The following is a 19137-nucleotide window of genomic DNA, read 5'->3' as shown; positions in this document are numbered from 1 at the left end:
ACAAAATCAAGTCAGGTGTGAGCCTCAGGTCAGAGTTTCAAGCCATTTTCTAGAAATACACCTGAGCCCCTAAAGGTAAAGATGACAATAAGCTTCTGGTGAGGAGAAGAGCTTCTGGGTCGCATGTCTGTACGTACCAGAGTATAAAAGTAGGTTTCAGTTGCAACTTCTTCACAAGACACTTGCACAGCATTTCCTGCATACTCAGTGTAACGTCACAGCAATGCAGCTCTGGGTCACTTGCTGTCATGGTCTCACCCAATTCCAGTAAGCCAGGTGTTACACTCCAGTACTCATAAAGGCATTTTTTCCCCATGTGCTTGCTGTTGTGTCTGATTTCTGTCAGAAGCTAATAATGAGATGCATTTCATTGCTTTTTTTTCTTCTCTTTTCACATCAAGACTATTTCTGAGGTCAAATGCAGTTTAAAAAACCCAGAAGCCTTAAGCTCACACAGAGATGATTCAGCTGGCCTTCCCTTGCTTTGAAGACACACATTTGCATTGTGTAAAATGTTTTGTTCGCAGTGGATTGCCCAGAGTGATAAGCAACCTCCATCCACAGACCTTCCAGCAGCATCTTTACATGATAGTAAGCAGGGTCAGACAGCATTCCAGGTAGCATAGCAAGTAAGCTACTGCATTGTCTTGTTGCTCTTAACTGAATCAATTATGAGGACTGGGAGTTGCAGGAAGTTCCCAAGGGTGAATTTTCACACAATTGAGAAAGGATATTCATCCCTTTTCAGTATTCATCTTGTGGAGAGAGGGCCTGAGAAAAAGATAGTAAAATGGATCCCAGCTCCAAGGAGCTGTGCAAAACATCTTGGGCATTGGTGTGACCCAGCAGTTTGCTACCTGGAGGGAAGAAGGAAGGCCTCTTTAGGCCAAACCAGTTCTAGACAGCTATGAACTATGCTAAATTTTATTTTTCATGATTGAACTTCAAGTACACTCTTTTATTAAGGTTAAACTAGGTTTTTTTAACCTTAATGTTTATTTAATACAGAGATAGACTGCAAAGTGGCTGGCAGCCTGCAGATGTTCTTTCCCCAGAGAGTGGCAATCTGGAGCTGGACAACTGATCCCCTCTCAATACACTCTCTAGCCACCAAAAGATCAGAAGTTATCTGTGAGTTACCAATGTCAGTTTTGAAACTAGTTATCACAGACTTTCATTTTGGGAGAGCTGGGTCTGGAGGGAGTTTTTAACCAGATTATTCTTGCATAGTGCATGAGCTTGGAGCCACCTCAGAACAATATCAGAACCACCCACTTCTCTAATGCTAGATATTCATAGCAAGCCAGACAAACAACTTTTATGGTTCAGCTGCTGTTTATCAGCCTAGGAGGAGCTGTGCACCCTCATAAAAAGGGGGAAGAATAATCCGGTAAGACATTCTTTCAATCTACTAAGCTTTAGATATGCATCTTTAATCTACCTATTTGCAGTAGTCTTAGAAACCATAAATCTGTTTTCATGTCCTTGCCAAAGCATGAATAATCTCAAGATCTCAACTTCTTATAGCTCTCTAAATTAAACTTTGTACTTCTGCTACCTAATAACTGCAGAAGGGAATGTTAATATTTGGACAAGCTTTAGGGAGAGAAAAAACAAAACAACTTGTGGTTTAGAGGTGGGGGCGAGCTGTAGAAATCTTAAAGGTAGAAATTACCAGAAGAATGACTGTTTTGGGGGAACAAGAGTCCTGAGTGACAAACCAAATAGTTCAGGGAACAGATAAAGCCACTTGAGTTCTTGGAGCTTGGTGAGTTGAAGTCAGTCAAGTGTGAGAACAACTCAGGTGTCTTAACAACTGAGTCTCACAGCCTCTTGCAGCTCTGAGAGAAAAGATGCTGGGTCTTTCAGTGGGGATACAGTGGGCTAGGAATGACCTGATTTGCAATTACTCACCCCCTTGATTACTTGCAAGTCATTTGCCCATTAAAGCTGAAGCTGTGGCCATTAAGAAAGCAGCATGTAAGAAAGAGCTAGAAATAGAAAAATAGCATTTCAGGGATGGATAAGGTTCGAAGAACAGACAATAAATGTAAGCTCTGAATATTGTAAAATGTTCGGTCTTAGCCAGCATGGCAATCCTAGAGACTACAAAAGGAAAGCTTCTATATATTGGTCTAAACTTATTTCCTGATGTGGCCAATCGTCAGCCCTCCATTCTCCTAAACAACATGGTTTTGTTGTTATTATAAAGGTATCGGGTGCAATGCCATTCCTAAGGGCTGATCCTTTTTGACACATACAGCAAGAATTTAGATGGTACAAAGAATACAGTTTATCCTCCTCCCTAGAATTATGTACTAATTCTAATAACAGAGTGAGTTTTTTGAAGACTGACAGATCAGATTGTTAAGGTTAAATCAAGAAGAATGCATTGAAATACTGACCATTTTTTCTTGACTCGCATGCTAGGATGATATATTCCATTTAATTTAAATTCTTTCATCACTGTAATGAATGGTTCAATTGCTGTGCCTCCCATATTGTTATCGTGATAAAGATTTTTGCTATTTCAGAAATAACAAATATATAATAAAGGGATAGAAGAGATGAGGAGATACATTTGAAATGTGTTATGAAAAGGGTAGTGGCTGTGGACAGCGAGGAATGAGAGGAATCCACAGGGAAATATTCAGAGTGGCCGGTGTGGGGCTGCTTAGTCATTGCTGAAACACCTGGTGACTTCAGGCCAGACTAGGTGGAGCTGCTCAGGCTGTTCTGCTTGAAGAGATTCTTGCCCTCATGCTTTTATTGCGGCTGCTTCACCGGGAGTTACATCTCCTGAGATCTGGTCATTGTTAGTCATGCCTAATGAACTAAAACAATTAAAAAAATCAAACCCCCCAACCCCAGATAGTTGTCCAATTGCCTACTTTAATGGTAAGCAGTACTGAGTGCTGTTCACAGCAGCTGGGCAGGTAGGTCTTGAGAGAGAGACCTGTCCCAGGGAGGGGAGGGGGCAGTGACACCCAGGTTAGTGCAGTAACCTCTTCAGCTGGTGTAGCTGCGGATGGGAAACACCATTCATCTGCGGTGTTAGCAGCCTCAGGGGGTTCAAAGACACTCGGACGCGAATGCTGGTATTTACATCCATCCTGCTAAGCTTGCTCCATCTTGCTGGTATTTACATCCATTCTGCTAAGCTTGCTCCATCTTGCTGGCGCTACCTTATGGAACCACAAGAGAGAGAAATCCAGTCCTAAGAACTAATACAAATCAGGTAGCTTAGAGCCCTGAAGAATTTTCTGGTTTTACTTGTAAATGTTCCTGGGAAAGAATCGTCTGATCATCTTCCGAGATACTAATTTGATGTCCAGGGCATTGCAATAACAGGCATTTTGAGTGTTCCTGCTTGGACAGCTTTTCTGTGGAAAGAATTTAAGATCTTGGTTTGCCAGTTCTTCGGAGTCATCTGTTTGTGCTGAACTTGACTCAGAAAAGTCGCCCTATTGGACTGAAATGGAACTGTTCCAAGTTACAGTGGCTAAGTGCAGACATATGTGTTTGCAGGATCAGGCTTTTCATATTGTAACTGGTTGGTCTCCTTTTAGCTTCACCAGGACATTTCTTTAACTGTAGCAATAAGGAAAAATTGCATTTCTGATGACTCAACTTAGAGTGCACAGATGTTAAATGCCATCCTTTTATGCAAGCAGCTTTTATGGAAGTGCTTGCTATGAAAGAGTATGTTTCCATGCTTTAGGTGGTGTTTGCTTTAAGTGACTTCACGTGTATCTCTCATACACTGTTTCTGGGTGAAAGGAAACTTGGTATCTATCGATATTTTCATGTTAAACATTTGTTGTTGTTTTTTCCCTTGTGAGCATTTCACTCAATCTCTGTTTACTTGCATTGATACATGGTCAAACATACTGTTGTGTTTCCACAGGGGAATGCTCAAGTTATGCAAACTGTACCATAGATCTGTCCCCATGTTCCCTGGCTGCGCTGGGTTCTGCACTCATTAATACCCAAACGAGCTTTGTGCCAGTGTCAAACCATATTCCCTCATGAAATTGCTCATGTAGCTGGTCTTACTAGCCCCCAAATGGAAATAATTTCAGGCTACAATTGCATACTGATTTATAGATGAGCACGTGGCTCACTTTTGCCTGTTCTTCGATTTGGAGGAGTTGAGCTTTGGAAATACTTGTGTGAGGGCTGGGGTGGAGAAAGCGCTCGCAGCAGACTGGGGTGATGAGATTCTGCTGAGGCAGAGACACACCTGGGGCCTGAGCAGAGCTTGTGTACTCAGGCCATATGGGAGAGCTTTTAAGACCATTATTATTTGTTTGCTACGGCTGTGTGACTTCCTCTTCCCCTTTGTACATGCTTTTTCTGATATGCTGTCACTGCCTTCATCTACCCTGATACAGAAAGCAAAGAACATGGTAGAATTTCATACTTTCTGCCGTTGAGTTGGCTGTTTCGTGAAAGATAATTTCCCTTGGACGATGTCAGAGAAAAATCTGTATCTGCCAAAGTTCTTTGTATAGGAACAAATGTTAACATAAACAGGCTTGCTCACGGATATCCAGGCAGGGCAATCCACTGTAGTGGGGGGAAAAGAAAAACACTTCAGTGAACTGAGGAGTGTTGCCTTTTTTTTCTTCTCCCCCCCCCCTTCTCTTTTCTTCCAAGGGTGTTAACAAATTCATTGGAGGGCATAATCGTTCATCTGCCATCCAGGAAGACTTCTTATGGTAAGGCATCTTCTCGCATTTCAGCTTTTCAGGTAATTACTCTCTTTTTTTAACAGTTTTTCTGAATACAAGCCAGTTCTTTGCATCTGTTGCAAAAGGAGCCCATTCCTTCTCTTTTTGTTATGTTTTGGCCTGAAGTGAGGAAGTAGCCAGTGGGAATTAAACAGTGTTCTTCATTATTTTGTTAGCTCACAAAATGCAACCTTCTGTGCCAGTATTGCGTTATTCTTCTTTTTCCATGCGTCTGTTGAGTGTTTTATGAAGTGCAAGTAGGTATGAAGCACACTTCATTTCTTCTGGAGGAACTTGGCAGCCTAAAGCCAAGGCCCCAAGTAAGGAACCGTGGTACCTGGGCATCTCTAGGTAATGTAACCTTATAATTGCTGCTTAGCCTTCAGAAGTAGAGTATCCCTTCGCTCTCCAGAGTTAATTACATAGCCCAGAGAGGTGGTGGTATTTGGAAAGTGGAGAGGAAAGGAAGCCTTTAAACCTTGAGCATTAGAAATGCACAGAACTGCTTCCTTGAGTCATGTTGCCACATTTCCCTGACAGCACTGTCCTTGGTGTTTTCTGCATTTCGCTGCAAGATTCATACACCATAACAGTAACAGCCTGTGAACGGGTTTTTTTCAGTGTTCAGTTTTACATTTAACAGAAGTGTAAAGTTCAGTGTCATGGAATTTCCCTGCAGATAGCTTGGTAGGACTCAGAACTGAGCAGCCTGAATCATAGGCAGAAGCCTTCCTCCCCCAAACGATTATGTTCGGGGTTCAGAGCTGTCCTGGCCTCCTCCCATCAAAACTGCAATACAAGTTCTCCTCTTGGGGTCTGTCATATTTTATTTTTATTAAAAATATTTATAAAGGAAAACGATCTAACAGAGTTTAGCTTTATAAATCTTAGATTGCTTTGGAAGACACAACAAAAACAATCGTGGGCCAGCTCAGGGACTTGTTTCTTTTGAAATAATTGATGCCATAAAATCCCAAACCAAAAGAGGTGGGAGATGTAAGGCATCTGGCAGAGTTTACAGCCCTGGGGGGTCGACGAGAGAAGTACAGCCTGCTGCAAACAAAGGCTGAGTGTTTTGCTGATGTGATTGCAAAACATATGTTTGCCCAGGACTGTTATGATCTTGGGAATAGGCAGGAGGCCAAATTTCTGCAGCAGCGTACTTAGTCACACAAATATCTGCAAAATGTTAACCTCCTGCGATTTCTCAGTTTAAAAGCCGTAATTACTTTGTTGCTTCAAGAGAAGGTAGAAACTCTTGCATAAGGAACGGGGGGGAGGTGGGAGTGTTGTCCAAAGAGCTTCTCCGCGCCGGGGCGGAGAGCGGAGCAGCGGAGACCGGGGCTCGGGGGGGCGGACGGGCTCTTGCACCGCGGCCGCGCTCTCCAGCCGGGCCGGAGGCAGCAGGGACGGACGGACGGGCGGCCCAGGGACTCTGCGGGGGCACTTGCCCCGGGGGTTCCCCGGCGGCGGCTGCTACCTCTTCTCCCTCTGCCCGGGGCATCTGGTGCCATTCCCGGGGGCTGGCAGGCACCGGGGAGCTGGCGCAACCGGGGGGGGCCGCTCCGCCCCGGCGAGGCAGCGCCCTGCCCGCCGCTCCGCCCGCGGGGAGGGAGGGAGGCCGGGCCGCGGGAAGGGCCCGCCCCGGCGGCGCTGGGCGGTGCGGCGGTGGGGCTGCTAGGGGAGCGCTGTCAGTCTCAGCCCCGCAGCGCTGGCATGAGGGTGTCGAGGCCGGGCCCCCAGCACCAGGTACCCCGCGGGTGGCGAGGGGCTGGGGCCGCGGGGGGCTCCCCTACCGTCTGGTCCCCGCGGAGCTGACGCTCCCCGGCGGTCTTGCTCCCCCGGGTGCATCCCCTGGGACAAGTCCCCCTGGAAGGTGGGGCGAGCGAGTCCCGGCTCAGCTGCGGGACCGGGGGGGGGTCAGGAGCAGTGCTTCCTTGCGGGCTCCTCGCTTGGTCCGTAAATAGTTCAGACTTACCGGACGGTTACTTTTGGGCATTTGCAGGTACTTTCTAGCTCCCTTCTACAGGATACCCAGGTGCTGCCTACAGTGACAATGCAGATGCTGTCGTTAGCCTCCCCGTTGCCACCTTGTTCCAGAAGGGCTGTGTACTGCTTGTGTGTGTGGTGGTGGGGTGTCTCCGCTGGGTTTTTAGGCTCATTCAACTAGTTTTTGCCTCTGAATTGCCAGGTATTTATTTCGTTCTTGCACAGACTTGGATTATCCTTTTTGAAACAGTGAGGCCGGTTTTCTGTTTCTGATAGAGAAGAGCTTGCTGTAATTGTAAACAAATGCAAGTCAATAGCGTTATTTTGGACAGGAATTAAAATGCAGCTTTGGATCACTTTTTGGAAGTTTCTTAGTGTCACTGCATTAAGATTTTTCTTTTAAAGGAAATTTTTAAGTTCTCAAACTGCTGCTGGTTGCCACAGAAACTATCTTGTATTTTTCTGACTTGTACAGATCTAGTACCTCTTGTATACAAATTGCTTTGCTTTGACATAATCCAGCAGTACAGTCTACATGATGCAAACAGTAACTGTCACGTTTAAACTTGTTTCCTTCTGTGTCACTGATTTATTGGTAGTTAAACAGTATTTACAGCATGTAAATTGCAGACGTTCCTTCCAAACCCTTTGCCCTTGAATACTTTTTGTTTCATTGTACACATTACAGAGAAGCTAGGCACTAATCATTGAAATTCAGCCTCTTGGTTTCAGTGACCTCATATCAAAAGTGAATTGAGTTGTGGTCTCCAGGCAGTTGTGTCATAAAACCACTTCAGGAAGAGCTGTTACTGCTGAGGAAGAATAGGTAGCACTTAGGTGCCTTGAGACTACTCCAGTTGGACCTGCTCTTGTTGCTCGGTGCTAGATGACCAGAGAAGAGGTGTTAGAGCTTGAGACTGAGGAGTCTGGGCTTTGCGTTTATTCCCATCGGTGCGAAGAGGGTGTGTGACCTTGGGCACGCACTCGCTTGCCTCGATTTTCTGTCTTGATCAAGTCACATAAACTAGTTGAGGATGTTTTTAAAATCTGGTATTTCAAAGGACTTTGAGACATTCAGAGAAAGTACACTTACTGATATTTAAATTAATTTAAGTATTTAAATTCATATAAGAATAACGTATTCTCTGTGAAATAGAAACAGTTCAACCTTTGCTGTGCTCTAATTCCAGGGAAGAGCAGTAGGTCTGTGGAACAAAGTGCTTTGTAGCAGAGGGGGAGTACTTGTTCTCAGTTCTTCAAATCCATGCAAGTGCAGACATGTCCAGTGCTTCAGTTGAATGACAGTCTGAGATACCCAGACAATGGAACCAACGCAAAAATTTAGAGTAGATGGGCATTTTTGGGATAATTTTTCTGTCGTTTTAATGTGAATCATGGTTTGTTTGAGAAAGCCACAACAATTGCAGCTGCTTCTGGATTAGGTAAATGAATAAAAGAAAAACTGCCAGTTCTGCTTAGCCTCGTATTTACAAAAGGTGTAGGATTGGTGGGATTTTTTAATTTTTTTTTATTTTTTCTTTTTTTAGTGTTTGTAGGAAAAGAATCGTAGTTCATCACTACTCTTTGTTTCTTAATACCTTCATTTCCAAAAGCTATCCGTCCGATGAGGAAACTACAGTAGCTACTGCATTTAGCAGAACTGAAAATGCGGCTTGTAAACTGAGTATGTATCAGCTTGGTGATAAATAACTGGTCCTGTGAGGCCAGTTGTGCCATAGTCGTTAAGATCCTAAACAAGGAAACTCCAAATCTGTAGCCTGTCAGTGTCGCCACCAGTGAGGTTTTGCTGTCGGTGACCTTTGAAGGGGAAGTAGAAACCAGACGCAGTGAGTGAAACAGCAGCAGCACAGGGCCTCTTGGGCTGGTAAGTGCCAAAGTCTCCCTTGGAAATGCAGCTTCTTGGACATTTAGATGCTTTGTGCCATGTTAGCCTAGAAGAATATGAAGGTCTAAATGGGTATTTTTAATGTCAGCTTCAAGTGTATAGCATAGTATACTAAGCTGAATTTTCAGCACTGGCACGTTGGGGGGGTTAATTCTACTAGGAGATTGTGCTGAAGAGTTTTTAAACCCACAGCTCATTGTGCCTTTCTTAACCCTAAGCTTGGATACGAATGCGCTTAGATTATGTAAAATGATTGCTGATTGTCTAGGAAAACATTACCTCCAAAAAAGGTCACCTCAAACTCATTTCCCTTCTCTGGTTCCTTCCTTTAGATTGTTTTATATCACATTACAGTGTGTGATTTTCATATAATTTTATTTGAATTCAGCAGTATTTAGTGCTTAATCAGGACACAGATGATTCAGATGAAGATGTTAATCCAAATGTGGTTCAGTGAAGTAAATTGATAATTATATTTTCACTTTGCCTGTGGCTTATCTGTGATAAATGTTCTTTTTGCCATTTAGAGGAGGCATAAGTAAATATGTAAATAAGTCTCTAAGGGCGATACAACATTTGATATTGGTACTGACTGTACTTGAGGGGAGCAAAATGACTCACTGTGCTAACACCAGGGAAGCAGTCTGAAAATTGTGGTTCATAGCTAGTGCTCAGCTCATGAACCCTAAATGACTGAAAATTAACAGCTTGGTAACAGTCCCCATGCTCCTCTGACAAAACTATAATCGAGTTTTGGGAGAGATTTTGTGGTAAGAGGCAGAGCTCTAGCTGCCAGGAGCTAGTAGTGGGGGAGGAACAGGGATCAGAACAAGCATTTTAGGCGCCCTATGGAGCAGGAGCTGCAGCTAAGGTTCGGTTCCGTAGCTAAGGTTAGGCTCCTGTTCTAGAGAGAGGCCCTGCGTCTCAGCTTATAACTTCGGTTCGGTGTTTCTAGGTGGAATTTCTGATACTGGGTGTCTGTTTAGAAGTGACTTTTTTGTTGTTTCTTTTTTTTTTTTTTTTTCTTCTCCACTTATATTTTAAAGAGGTTCAGAACCAAAGTTAGATGATGCTCTGTTACCAAGAGAGGTGATGCACGTTGTACCTTAATTATTTAAAAACCTCTTCTAAGCATTTACATTTCAATTTTCCATCTCAAGCTTTTGCTTAAATTTGATAGGAATGCTGTTTTTGACAGGGCACTTAAAAAAAAATTACCTAAAAGTGGGTTTAACTGACAGTCTTAAGATACAGAAAAAACATAAATAGAGTGAATTTATATGTGCTTGCGGTTTTAGAGTGGTCTTCCCTCTGTGTGTAAGCGCACGCAGTACAGATTTTTGGTCTGGTTGGCATTGTGGAGCTGGATGTACCAAAAGGGCCAGGCTGGTGAGCGAGAATGGTAGCTGGGAAGTATATAATTAAGTTTGCAGACTTGTCTCATTAACACTTCTGAGTTAACAGCTTCTGAAAAGCTGTTTCTTGGTGTAAATTTGCATAAAACATATTTCCTGGTTGAGAAGTCTCTGAAAAGGCACACAGTCTGATGGTTAGGGCATTAGCCCGTGACTTGAGAGATCTCAGCTCAAGCTGCCAGTCTTCCACAGCAGCCTCTGTCAGACATGTAGCTTTTCTGTTTCTCAGTTTTGTTTTTTTTCTAAATGGCAGATAAATACACTTGCCCCACCTTCCAGGAATGTTGCATGAATTAAATACATTAGATGAGATGCTCAGATATGGCAGTGATGAGGGACATGTAGATTCAGAAATGGTAGGTATCTGGTGGACATAGTTCTCATGGAAATAATAATAGTGGCTGTACAGAAATACAAGTTGCACTGCCTAAGGGGAAAGAGGAGGCTTTTCTGTGATTTCCGAGGTCATCTCTGCCAGCATGGCAACACAGCGTTTATATGGCTAAAGTATTGCTTCTCTGTCACGGTATGTCTGGAAGGTGAGCAGTAGAATGGATTGCCACCCAACAAGGCCCACCTCCCTCCATTAGCTGTGAGCTTCTGGCTGTTGAAGGTGAAATCTTTTCCACCCTTGGTGCTCAGCTTTGCAGCAATCTTGAGTTTTATGTTCTGGCTTTGAAGCTGGAGTACTTCTGATGCGTTGTTTTTGTTGTTATTTATTTGCACCTAAAGCCTCAGTTGTGGTTGGCTTTCTGCTCAGCTTGGAGCTGGATTCAGTTGCAGAGGGCAAGATTAACAAACAGGAGGAAAGAAGCCAGAAGTTTGATGCAGAAAACACAGCACTAAGTAGATCACTTTGGTGTGCAACTTGGTGGTCTGGAATCACATGGAAGTTGCTTATACTTTTGTAAGAGCCAAAATAAATACTGTTTGCATGCAATTGCTGCTTGATCTAGCCCCAGCTGCTTCGCTGGGTGCTTGTCAGTGCTGCAGGTGAGGTGCTTTTTTAAGAGGAAGGTGCAGGAGAGAGAGGTGGTGGTGTGGCTGGTCAGGATGCAGGTCTTGCCTTTGAGAGGGCAAGGTGGAGAGGGGTGCTCCTTGAGTGTATTTGGAAGCTGGAGGCTGAGTGAAGGGCATCATGGAGCATAGAAATATGTTCAAAACAAAGGGAAGATACTCCAGGACTGGTTTGAGAAGTATTACTGTGTTGTCTATACAGTATTTGAAATGTTGGGATACAGGGAGCACCTGGAGATACCTGCTATTTCTCAAGTACTAGGAGAACTTGATTAAATGCTGCTTCTGAAAAAAAAGGGGAAAACAGTTTTTAAAAGGTCTGCCATAGCTTGTAACTGAAGAATAATGATTTTCAGAAGATTTTTAATGCATCAGAATTTATAAAACTCTCATGACTGTGGTAACCATGCAGCTTATGACAACAAGCTTATTTGTGTTCTCAGTACCCTCTGGAAGAAACGTATTTACCCCCATTTTGCAGATGGGGAAACGGAGGCTCATCTTCACAAATCCTTCACAATGTCTCTGTGAGAACAGAGTCTTGGCCCCTTGAGGCTTCTCAGGTACTAGGCTGGTGCCATGATTTCAGGGGGATGCTTTTTCTCCTGAGGGAAAACAAAGCAACTTACTCAATCCTCCAAAAAACACTAAGTCACTTTGCAGAGAGGATTTGGTTAGTGAAGTAATGTAACCTGTTATATGCGGTGTAATCATAGTAGTTTGACCTCTGCATGCTTTAAAAAAATGTGACGTGTATTGATACTGATGTATTTTTAGATTGTGAGGCAAAATATGCTAGCAGCCTGCTGATTTCAGGTTCTTAAATCATGGGGCTTTTTCTTCCTGTAGCTGTTCTGGGAAAGGGCATGACTGAAACATAGTTGTTCAAGAAGTAAACTTCAAGGTATTTCTCTTGGAGTGCTTGAGTTGGCAAACAACTGCAGACATCTGCGAAGTTACATGATATGTACAGACTTTTTCTTTTTGTCATTTGGATGTAAGATGTTTCTCTAATTTGCTAGTGTACTTGTAGCCGAGATAAGAAGCTGTGCTAGAGCTTTGAAGAGACAGGGTGTTTTTGAGATACAAATTCCATCCTACAAGTGGCATTGCTAGAGACGTGGCTGACAGGCAAAATTTGTTTGTGAACATCGGGACCCTCAGCAGGAAAAAGCTACATCGCAAACTTTATTGTCCGAGGGAAAATGTGAAAAGACTAGTCCTAAAAGCTGCCCTTTGATCTGAATTATCCAAATAAGACTTGAGAAATGCAAGCATCTGCCTCAGGATTTAAGGAGACTGTCAGAGTCTGATGGGCTTTGGTAGTTCCAACTTAGACCTGTGCTGATTGTTTCCGGCTCTCTGAATCTGTTTTTTAATCTTAGGGGAAAGTTCAGGGAACAGTAACTGATTAATAAAATTGCTTCTCGTACGATGAACTTGTGCAAATAGAAACCTCAGCTAAAGACAGAAAAAGTGCAATAGTGAGTATTGCTTGTTTATAACAGCCTTTATCTATGTGGGGAAAATGTAGCAAAGCTTAAAACTGCATTTGGCAGGCAGCTTTTAGGGGCTGCATTTGCTCTTGAGGCCTGAAACAGCTGAAGGCGCCTCTCTGCTCTGTGTAGCCTGAACTGGTTTGATACCCATCTAAACCCAGCTGAGAACCTGGATCGGGTTGGTAGCATCAGAAAATGAGTGGTTGGGGCTATAGAACAGAGGCAATGGATGTCTTTTAAAAGGTGATTGGAGGAGAGGGAAGAGGTAAGAGTCCAAACCATTAGTTTATATGTAGCCTAGTGGTTAGCACTCAGCTTCATCCCCAGCTTTAATCCCAGGTCTCCCTCCATCTGTAAGAGCACTGTGCCATCAGCTGCCCCGCTGGGAGCTGCTTTGGGTGGCAGGGCTCCCATCTTTCCTGGGGAAGCCATGTTGCTGTCAGGAGAGCTGGTTTGCAGCCAGCGCTGCGTGCATGAGGGAGGAGCGAGCCTCAGTAGTGATGGGGAGGTGGGCACGTCCGAATGTGCGGGGTGAGGCCATGTCCTACTTTGGTCCATGCCCCATGGAGCCTGCCGTGCCTTCTCTGAGGGCTGCCTCGTGCCAAACGCAGAAGCTGCCCCTGAACCCACGGCTCCCACCCTTCCCAAGGGAACGGTTTAACAGGCAGGACACGGATGCACCCAAGTCTTTTATGCAGTTTGCTCCTTGGCTGCACAAAGGGCCTGGGGTGCCACAGGCCTGGCAGAAAGCTTCGTGTAGCTGAGGGGAGAGGGCAAGTAGTGAATTGCTGGAGGTGTCTGGCCTCCCTCTTACCTGCAAGGCAACCTGTCCGCAGAAGTGTGTGCAAGGATGTGGCCGCTGCTGCTCTGATTGAGCAAAATCCCCTCCTTCCGTCCCTCCCAACATGAATAGCTATTTATCCAATCTTGAAAAGAAAGCAGATGCAAATGTAGATCAGGTACTTTCAGCAGTTGAAGAGCTCTTTGAGGTTGGGAAAAAGAAATCTGATTAGGCTTACAGCTGTTTCATTTCCTGACAGATGCACAGAGTGTTATGTGCTGGCGTACTGCGGATGTACACACACACACACGCATCGGTCTCATTTTGTATCAGTGGCATAACCACAGAGCAGCCGGCTATGTACTGAACTCCCTGTCCTGGACAGCCTGCCAAAATATGCTTTATGCAGAATTTTCTGTGAGCCAGGTTGAAGTGTGTGTGCGTGCATATAAATTTGTGTGTGTGTGTTCTTTGGTTGGCAGGGCCTTTGTTGTTGAATTTTTTGTTGCTGGAGTGGGGCAGTACACTGTAAACAAGTGTGGCTAATTATAAAGCACTTGTATAAAAAAAATGATTTGCATTTGTACAAATAGTACTAGTAAAAGTACTTGTGTAAGTGTACCATGAGTACCCAAATAAGCCCAGCTCTGAATGGAGAATTCTTTTCTTTCTTGCAACCACAGCTAAAAAGCTGTTTATAACTAAATGCTGAGATGGTGTAATTTTCTTTTCTAGGAACTTGGAATAAGAATTCCTAGACCACTGGGACACGGACCAAGCAGATTCATCCCTGAGAAGGAGGTGTGGTAGTGTTTTCAAGTACACAGTGAACTTTATGCTTTTAAGGAACACCCTTTCAGTAGTAACCCACATTTGGTTTCAGGACAGCTGCTGAGCTGCAAAACATTTTCAGTCACGATCACATTCAGTCCTGGTGAGACTTTGGCCATAGTTCTAGTGTACAGAAGCAGTGGGAGCCCTGGGGAGCTTTGGAATAGTTCTGACACCTCCTGTACTGCTATCTAGCATGAGAGAAACTCAATACTGTTTTCTCTAAGAGTGTTTGTTTCCTTGTGAACATCCGGATGTAATTTCCTACTGGTCCGCAAGGCACCTGCCCCCCTGGTCTGGGCTTACTTTTTCTTGAGCTGCCTCTACTATTCTGAATAATCTGAGAAGCTTCAGAGTGCTGTGGCTGAGCATTGCTGGTGCTTCTCTCCTGATCATCTGGTAAGAGAATTTGAAGTGGAGGAAAAGTTACTAATATGCCTGTGGTTTTCTAGGAATTTTAAAGCCTTAAGTTTCAGTTTCCTTTTATTTCTCTCTCTTGTCCTCTTAGCTAGCTTTTTACTTCTTTCCCTTGTTTTCCCTTAGTAAAAATGATTCCTCAATTAGCTTTTTGTTGTTATAATAACTAAGTTAGATCAATTTGGGGCAGTCAAGAAAATGAAGGTGACATAGTTAAAAATGAGAAGTCAGTGGTGTTGTACAAGAGAAAGTGTAAAGCCAAAAATCTCCTTTTGCTGATACAGCCACTTGTGATACCTAAATGAGAGATATTAAAGGGATTTTATGTGCCTTGCCTTACGTGCGCTGATTTAATGCCATTAATAGACTTATAATTCTCTTTCACTGTGCTGTGGTAATAAATTTATTTACTATTTTATTGGTACTTCTTAGGCAATATTGCTAATGGCTCTTTCTGTTCAATCAGACGATTCAAGTGGGAAACGAAGACGCCATGATGCACGCGCTGTTTGCGGATTCTTTTGCTACGCTGGGCCGATTGGACAATGTTACCTTGGTGATGGTTTTCCACCCACAGTATCTTGAAAGCTTTCTAAAAACTCAGCACTATCTACTGCAAATGGACGGTCCGCTCCCGCTTCATTACCGACACTACATTGGGATAATGGTACGCTGGAACATAAAGCAGTGAGCAGAAACGGCCACTTTGGCACCAATCTCTGGGCCTCTTTCATAGCAGTCATTACTGTGCTGTGCAGTTTCTAGTTGGAGAGGCATTTCATCAGGAGCTAAGGGGAAAAGCAGAGTAGGTTTGTTTGTGTCTGGTTTACAAATTGTTTCATAAGACCAGTGTTTTAGCTTTATAGTCTCAGTAGGACTGTGAGAAAGAGGGGAAAAATCTGTTACAAAAATAAGACAGTTGTTTATTTTTGGTTTCCTTAATATCTCAGAAACTGGTTTTCAGGAAAGCTTGTTTGTCTGTGTGTGTGTGTGTGTCCTGTCGAATACACCTCCCTCTAACTCAACAGTCCCATCCTGAATCTCTAAATTCTAAGCAAGATTTTCTGCCAGCAGTGGTCAATTTCATAATTTTCAATCTGCCGGTGCACTGATCATTGCCTGCTGAAGTTGAATTAAAGTTTTGGGTTGTGTTTTAATTTGATGGGGAAAGTATTACTGTTTGAAAGAATGATACGGGCTTTGGGCAACCTGGTCTAGTGGAGGGTGTCCCTGCCCATGGCAGGGGAGTTGGAACTGGATGATCTTTGAGGTCCCTTCCAACCCAAACTATTCTGTGATTCTATGATTCTCCGATACTGGGTCTGTCCTTTGCTGACAAGCTGCCCTTAGTCTCTCTTGCTATATGCATTCTAAAACCTGCTTTTGTTTTAGCTGGTCAAGATTCACCTAGAGGCAGCCTTGCTTCTTCCCTGCTGGAGAGTACTATGCAGTATGGCATGCTTGCTTCAGGACGTCAAATAAATCTATGCCTGTACTTGTCCCTGGATATAGGCATGTTGCACCTGTTGCCAGCACAGTTTATAATAGAAATATTCCTCATTCATATATGTTGTGAGAACAATAAACAAAGCAGGTTGATGTGTTAATCCCCCCCTTTTTTTTTTCTTACTTCAGCCTTTGATATTCTTGAATATTTTGAGGAAATGATGCCTTATGGTATTTGTTATAAAGCACTAACTTACTGTAGCTGTTTTCTTTGTCACAATTATGTTTTCCTTTCTAGGCTGCAGCACGACATCAGTGCTCTTACCTTGTTAACCTCCATGTGAACGACTTCCTTCATGTCGGCGGAGACCCTAAATGGTTGAATGGTCTGGAAAATGCACCTCAAAAACTGCAAAATTTAGGAGAACTGAACAAAATGTTGGCTCATCGACCTTGGCTTATCACCAAGGAACACATCGAGGTAAATCTTCCATGGAGTATGGTGAATGTACCCTTATTTTTCAGTACATGCAATCACAGATTCTTAGGGGTAAGAGCCAGACAGGGCAAGAGATGGTCTGAGATTCATTTCAGTGTTGTATCACTGTGATACTGCATGATATAATATCACTTGTGCCCTTGTAAAACTATGATCATAACTGGTCTTAAATGACCAACAAATTTAATTTACAACACACTGACGTTTCAGAGTTGTCACGTCAAAATTCTGCTGGTGCGATGAGGATGTGCTCAGATGTGCCCTTCGTTAAGTCGTGTGCTTTCAGGAGCCAGAACCCCCTGAGCAGTTCCGAGATGCTGCCAGAGGCTGGGCTGACCACCAAGCGGCTGCTCCTGCCGCCCCATCCTCTGAGGGCTACCCACGTCTGCCCGCTTCCAGGGTGCCTGCAGCCTGTGTGCAGCGACAGCAGCTCTCGCGGCCGGGATGTGCCTGCCCTGGGCACGTAGTTCCTGGAGCAACTCCTCCTCCCCCTCTGCTCGGCTCTTCATCCTTAGCAAGGAGGAAGCGGGTGCTGGGATGCTGTGGGCGCTGCCGGAGTGGCAGTGGCAGGTCTTGCTGGAGGCAGGATGCTGGGCTGTGAGGGAGGGTGTGCCCTGCCAGAAGGCCCCAAACCTCCCACACTTTCCTGCCTGAAGGGGAAGTTGGGGTTTGAAGTTTCTTGTCGAATGTAGAGCATTCCACCCACGGGGACAAGACGGAGGGAGCCCGGCCTTGACGCCAGGTTTTTACAGAGCTGATCCGCAAGGAGTTGCCAGGGTTTTCTGAGATTGTAAAGACCGGTTGGAGAAATAATGTGACTCTTGTGGTTGCGTCTTCATCAGAGGTGTGAAATTTCAATGCGAGTTGGTCTGGCCTCAATACAAACCATATGGTGCAAAATAGAAACCCCAACTGATGCAACAGCTGAGGGCCAGAGGGGGGAGAGCAGTCATCTCCCGTGTGGCTTAACCATGCGAGTTGTGGCTCGCAGGCAACCTGGTAACGGGACACGGAGCACACCAGTGCCAGCAGAGAGTTAGGAAACAATTGTGGAAAAAATAATTTTATCTGGTAAAGAAATGTGTTGATAAACTGCATTAAGGTGGGATCAATTTGAACAGCTTTTTTAAATTAATGCTTTTGTCTTGCGTTATTTTTAAAGCAACTTTTGAAGACCGAAGAGAACAGCTGGTCCCTGGCAGAGCTGATCCATGCAGTCGTTCTCCTTACGCACTACCACTCCCTTGCTTCCTTCACGTTTGGCTGTGGAATCAGCCCAGAGATCGACTGCGAAGGGGGTCACACCTTCAGGCCCCCTTCCGTCAGTAACTATTGCATATGCGATATTACAAATGGTTACCACGGGGTGGATGAAATTCATGCCAGCCCAACCGGAAGTATTCCGGTAAGTATCCATCTGAACAAACAATCTCTTTCAATAGTTGTAGCTTCTTGGTAAAGTTAATACACAGAGGGTGCCCATCTCTTTTTCATCCAGTGAGAATGGGATTGATTAGCCGAATCCAGATGAGGGCTAACCAATGGAAAAGATCCATTTAGGAGAAGCTGAAATGACACTGGTAGACTGGGGGAAGCTACCAACGGGAGAGACAAAGACACAGTCTCTCAACTATTTTTTTGGTCTCTTGTAGTTCATATTGGCAAACTGAGACAACTTCTGGCCTCAGCTAGTTCACGGTACATGTCCTGAGGAGCAGCAGTGGCCAGGATTATTTTATTTCATGGGTGCAGTGGAAAGTTGGCTCTTCCTTTGATTCCAGTCTTTGACTTTGTTGCCTTGAATTGTTTGTCACACGTCACACAACAGATCAGTCGGAATTTTCTGACTCCATTTCTAAAACTATTTCCTGCCTGCAGCACTTACGCTTGCTGATCTGTACTTGCGTCCACTTAGTGAAAAGCACGATGCAAATAAAGTAATGGTTTAAGAACAGTTATAACAGGATATTTTTCAATGCAAGTTCCTTGCCTGTGAGACTTTACTGCAATGGTGTGGGTGGCATTTAAATTTTGTCTGATGGAGCTTGCTGGTTCTCTGAAGGAGCAAATCAACTGCAAAAGGCAGAGAGGAAAGGGGCAGAACTGTATAAATTGAAGATAACTTTATTTTGCTTTGTGCTGATGGATTTTTACAAGACCAGATATTGAATTAATAGTGTGTTGTGGTGTTAAAACAGCTCTTGTGAAATATTATCTTGCACTGGCTTTCCTTTGAAGCTTCATTCAATCAGCGTTTACACTCACTCTTCCTTTTTCCTTCAATATGTTTCTTCTCTGTAAGCAGAGAAGGGGAAAAATACAGTTGGGTAGTAAATTGTGGTTACTTCCTCTATCAGAATTTCTGTTACAGCTCCTTGTTTTTCAGTTGTTAAAACATTTCGATTAAGTAAGAGAAATTACTTTAATTTTAGTGTCAGAACCACTTGTTCCAAAAAGCTGTGATTCTTAAAATATGCTAAAAATACCAGGGATCTAACTGAGAAGAGATGAAGACTAAATGTGAACCGTTGGGTCAGTACAGATTTCTTTCAAGACCTGTTTTCCTCAAAAAATCAATATTGAAAGATGTAAATGAAGGACATA

At 43.9% G+C, this 19137-nt stretch overlaps 1 protein-coding gene across 8 annotated transcripts in view; it reads left to right on the top strand.

Annotated features, from left to right (window-relative positions):
• SESN1 (sestrin 1) overlaps nt 1-19137 on the top strand; it is an 86968-nt gene that overhangs the window by 62997 nt on the left and 4834 nt on the right. For 4 of the 8 annotated variants that reach the window (XM_075747851.1, XM_075747853.1, XM_075747857.1 and 1 more), the window contains 4 exons: nt 14076-14141; nt 15055-15255; nt 16333-16515; nt 17696-17938. In XM_075747851.1, the coding sequence (XP_075603966.1) occupies nt 14076-14141; nt 15055-15255; nt 16333-16515; nt 17696-17938 (693 nt within the window). Of the gene's footprint in view, nt 1-6349; nt 6483-8461; nt 8608-12450; nt 12545-14075; nt 14142-14214; nt 14571-15054; nt 15256-16332; nt 16516-17695; nt 17939-19137 lie in introns of those variants that run through there. The other 4 variants (XM_075747850.1, XM_075747855.1, XM_075747856.1 and 1 more) reach the window with 4 other exon arrangements.

Source organism: Balearica regulorum, chromosome 3 (genome assembly GCF_011004875.1).
Source record: "Balearica regulorum gibbericeps isolate bBalReg1 chromosome 3, bBalReg1.pri, whole genome shotgun sequence".
NCBI classification, from domain to species: Eukaryota; Metazoa; Chordata; class Aves; order Gruiformes; family Gruidae; genus Balearica; species Balearica regulorum.
The sequence above is the reverse complement of the archived record's forward strand: the minus strand, read 5'-3'. Positions and strand labels throughout refer to the sequence as shown.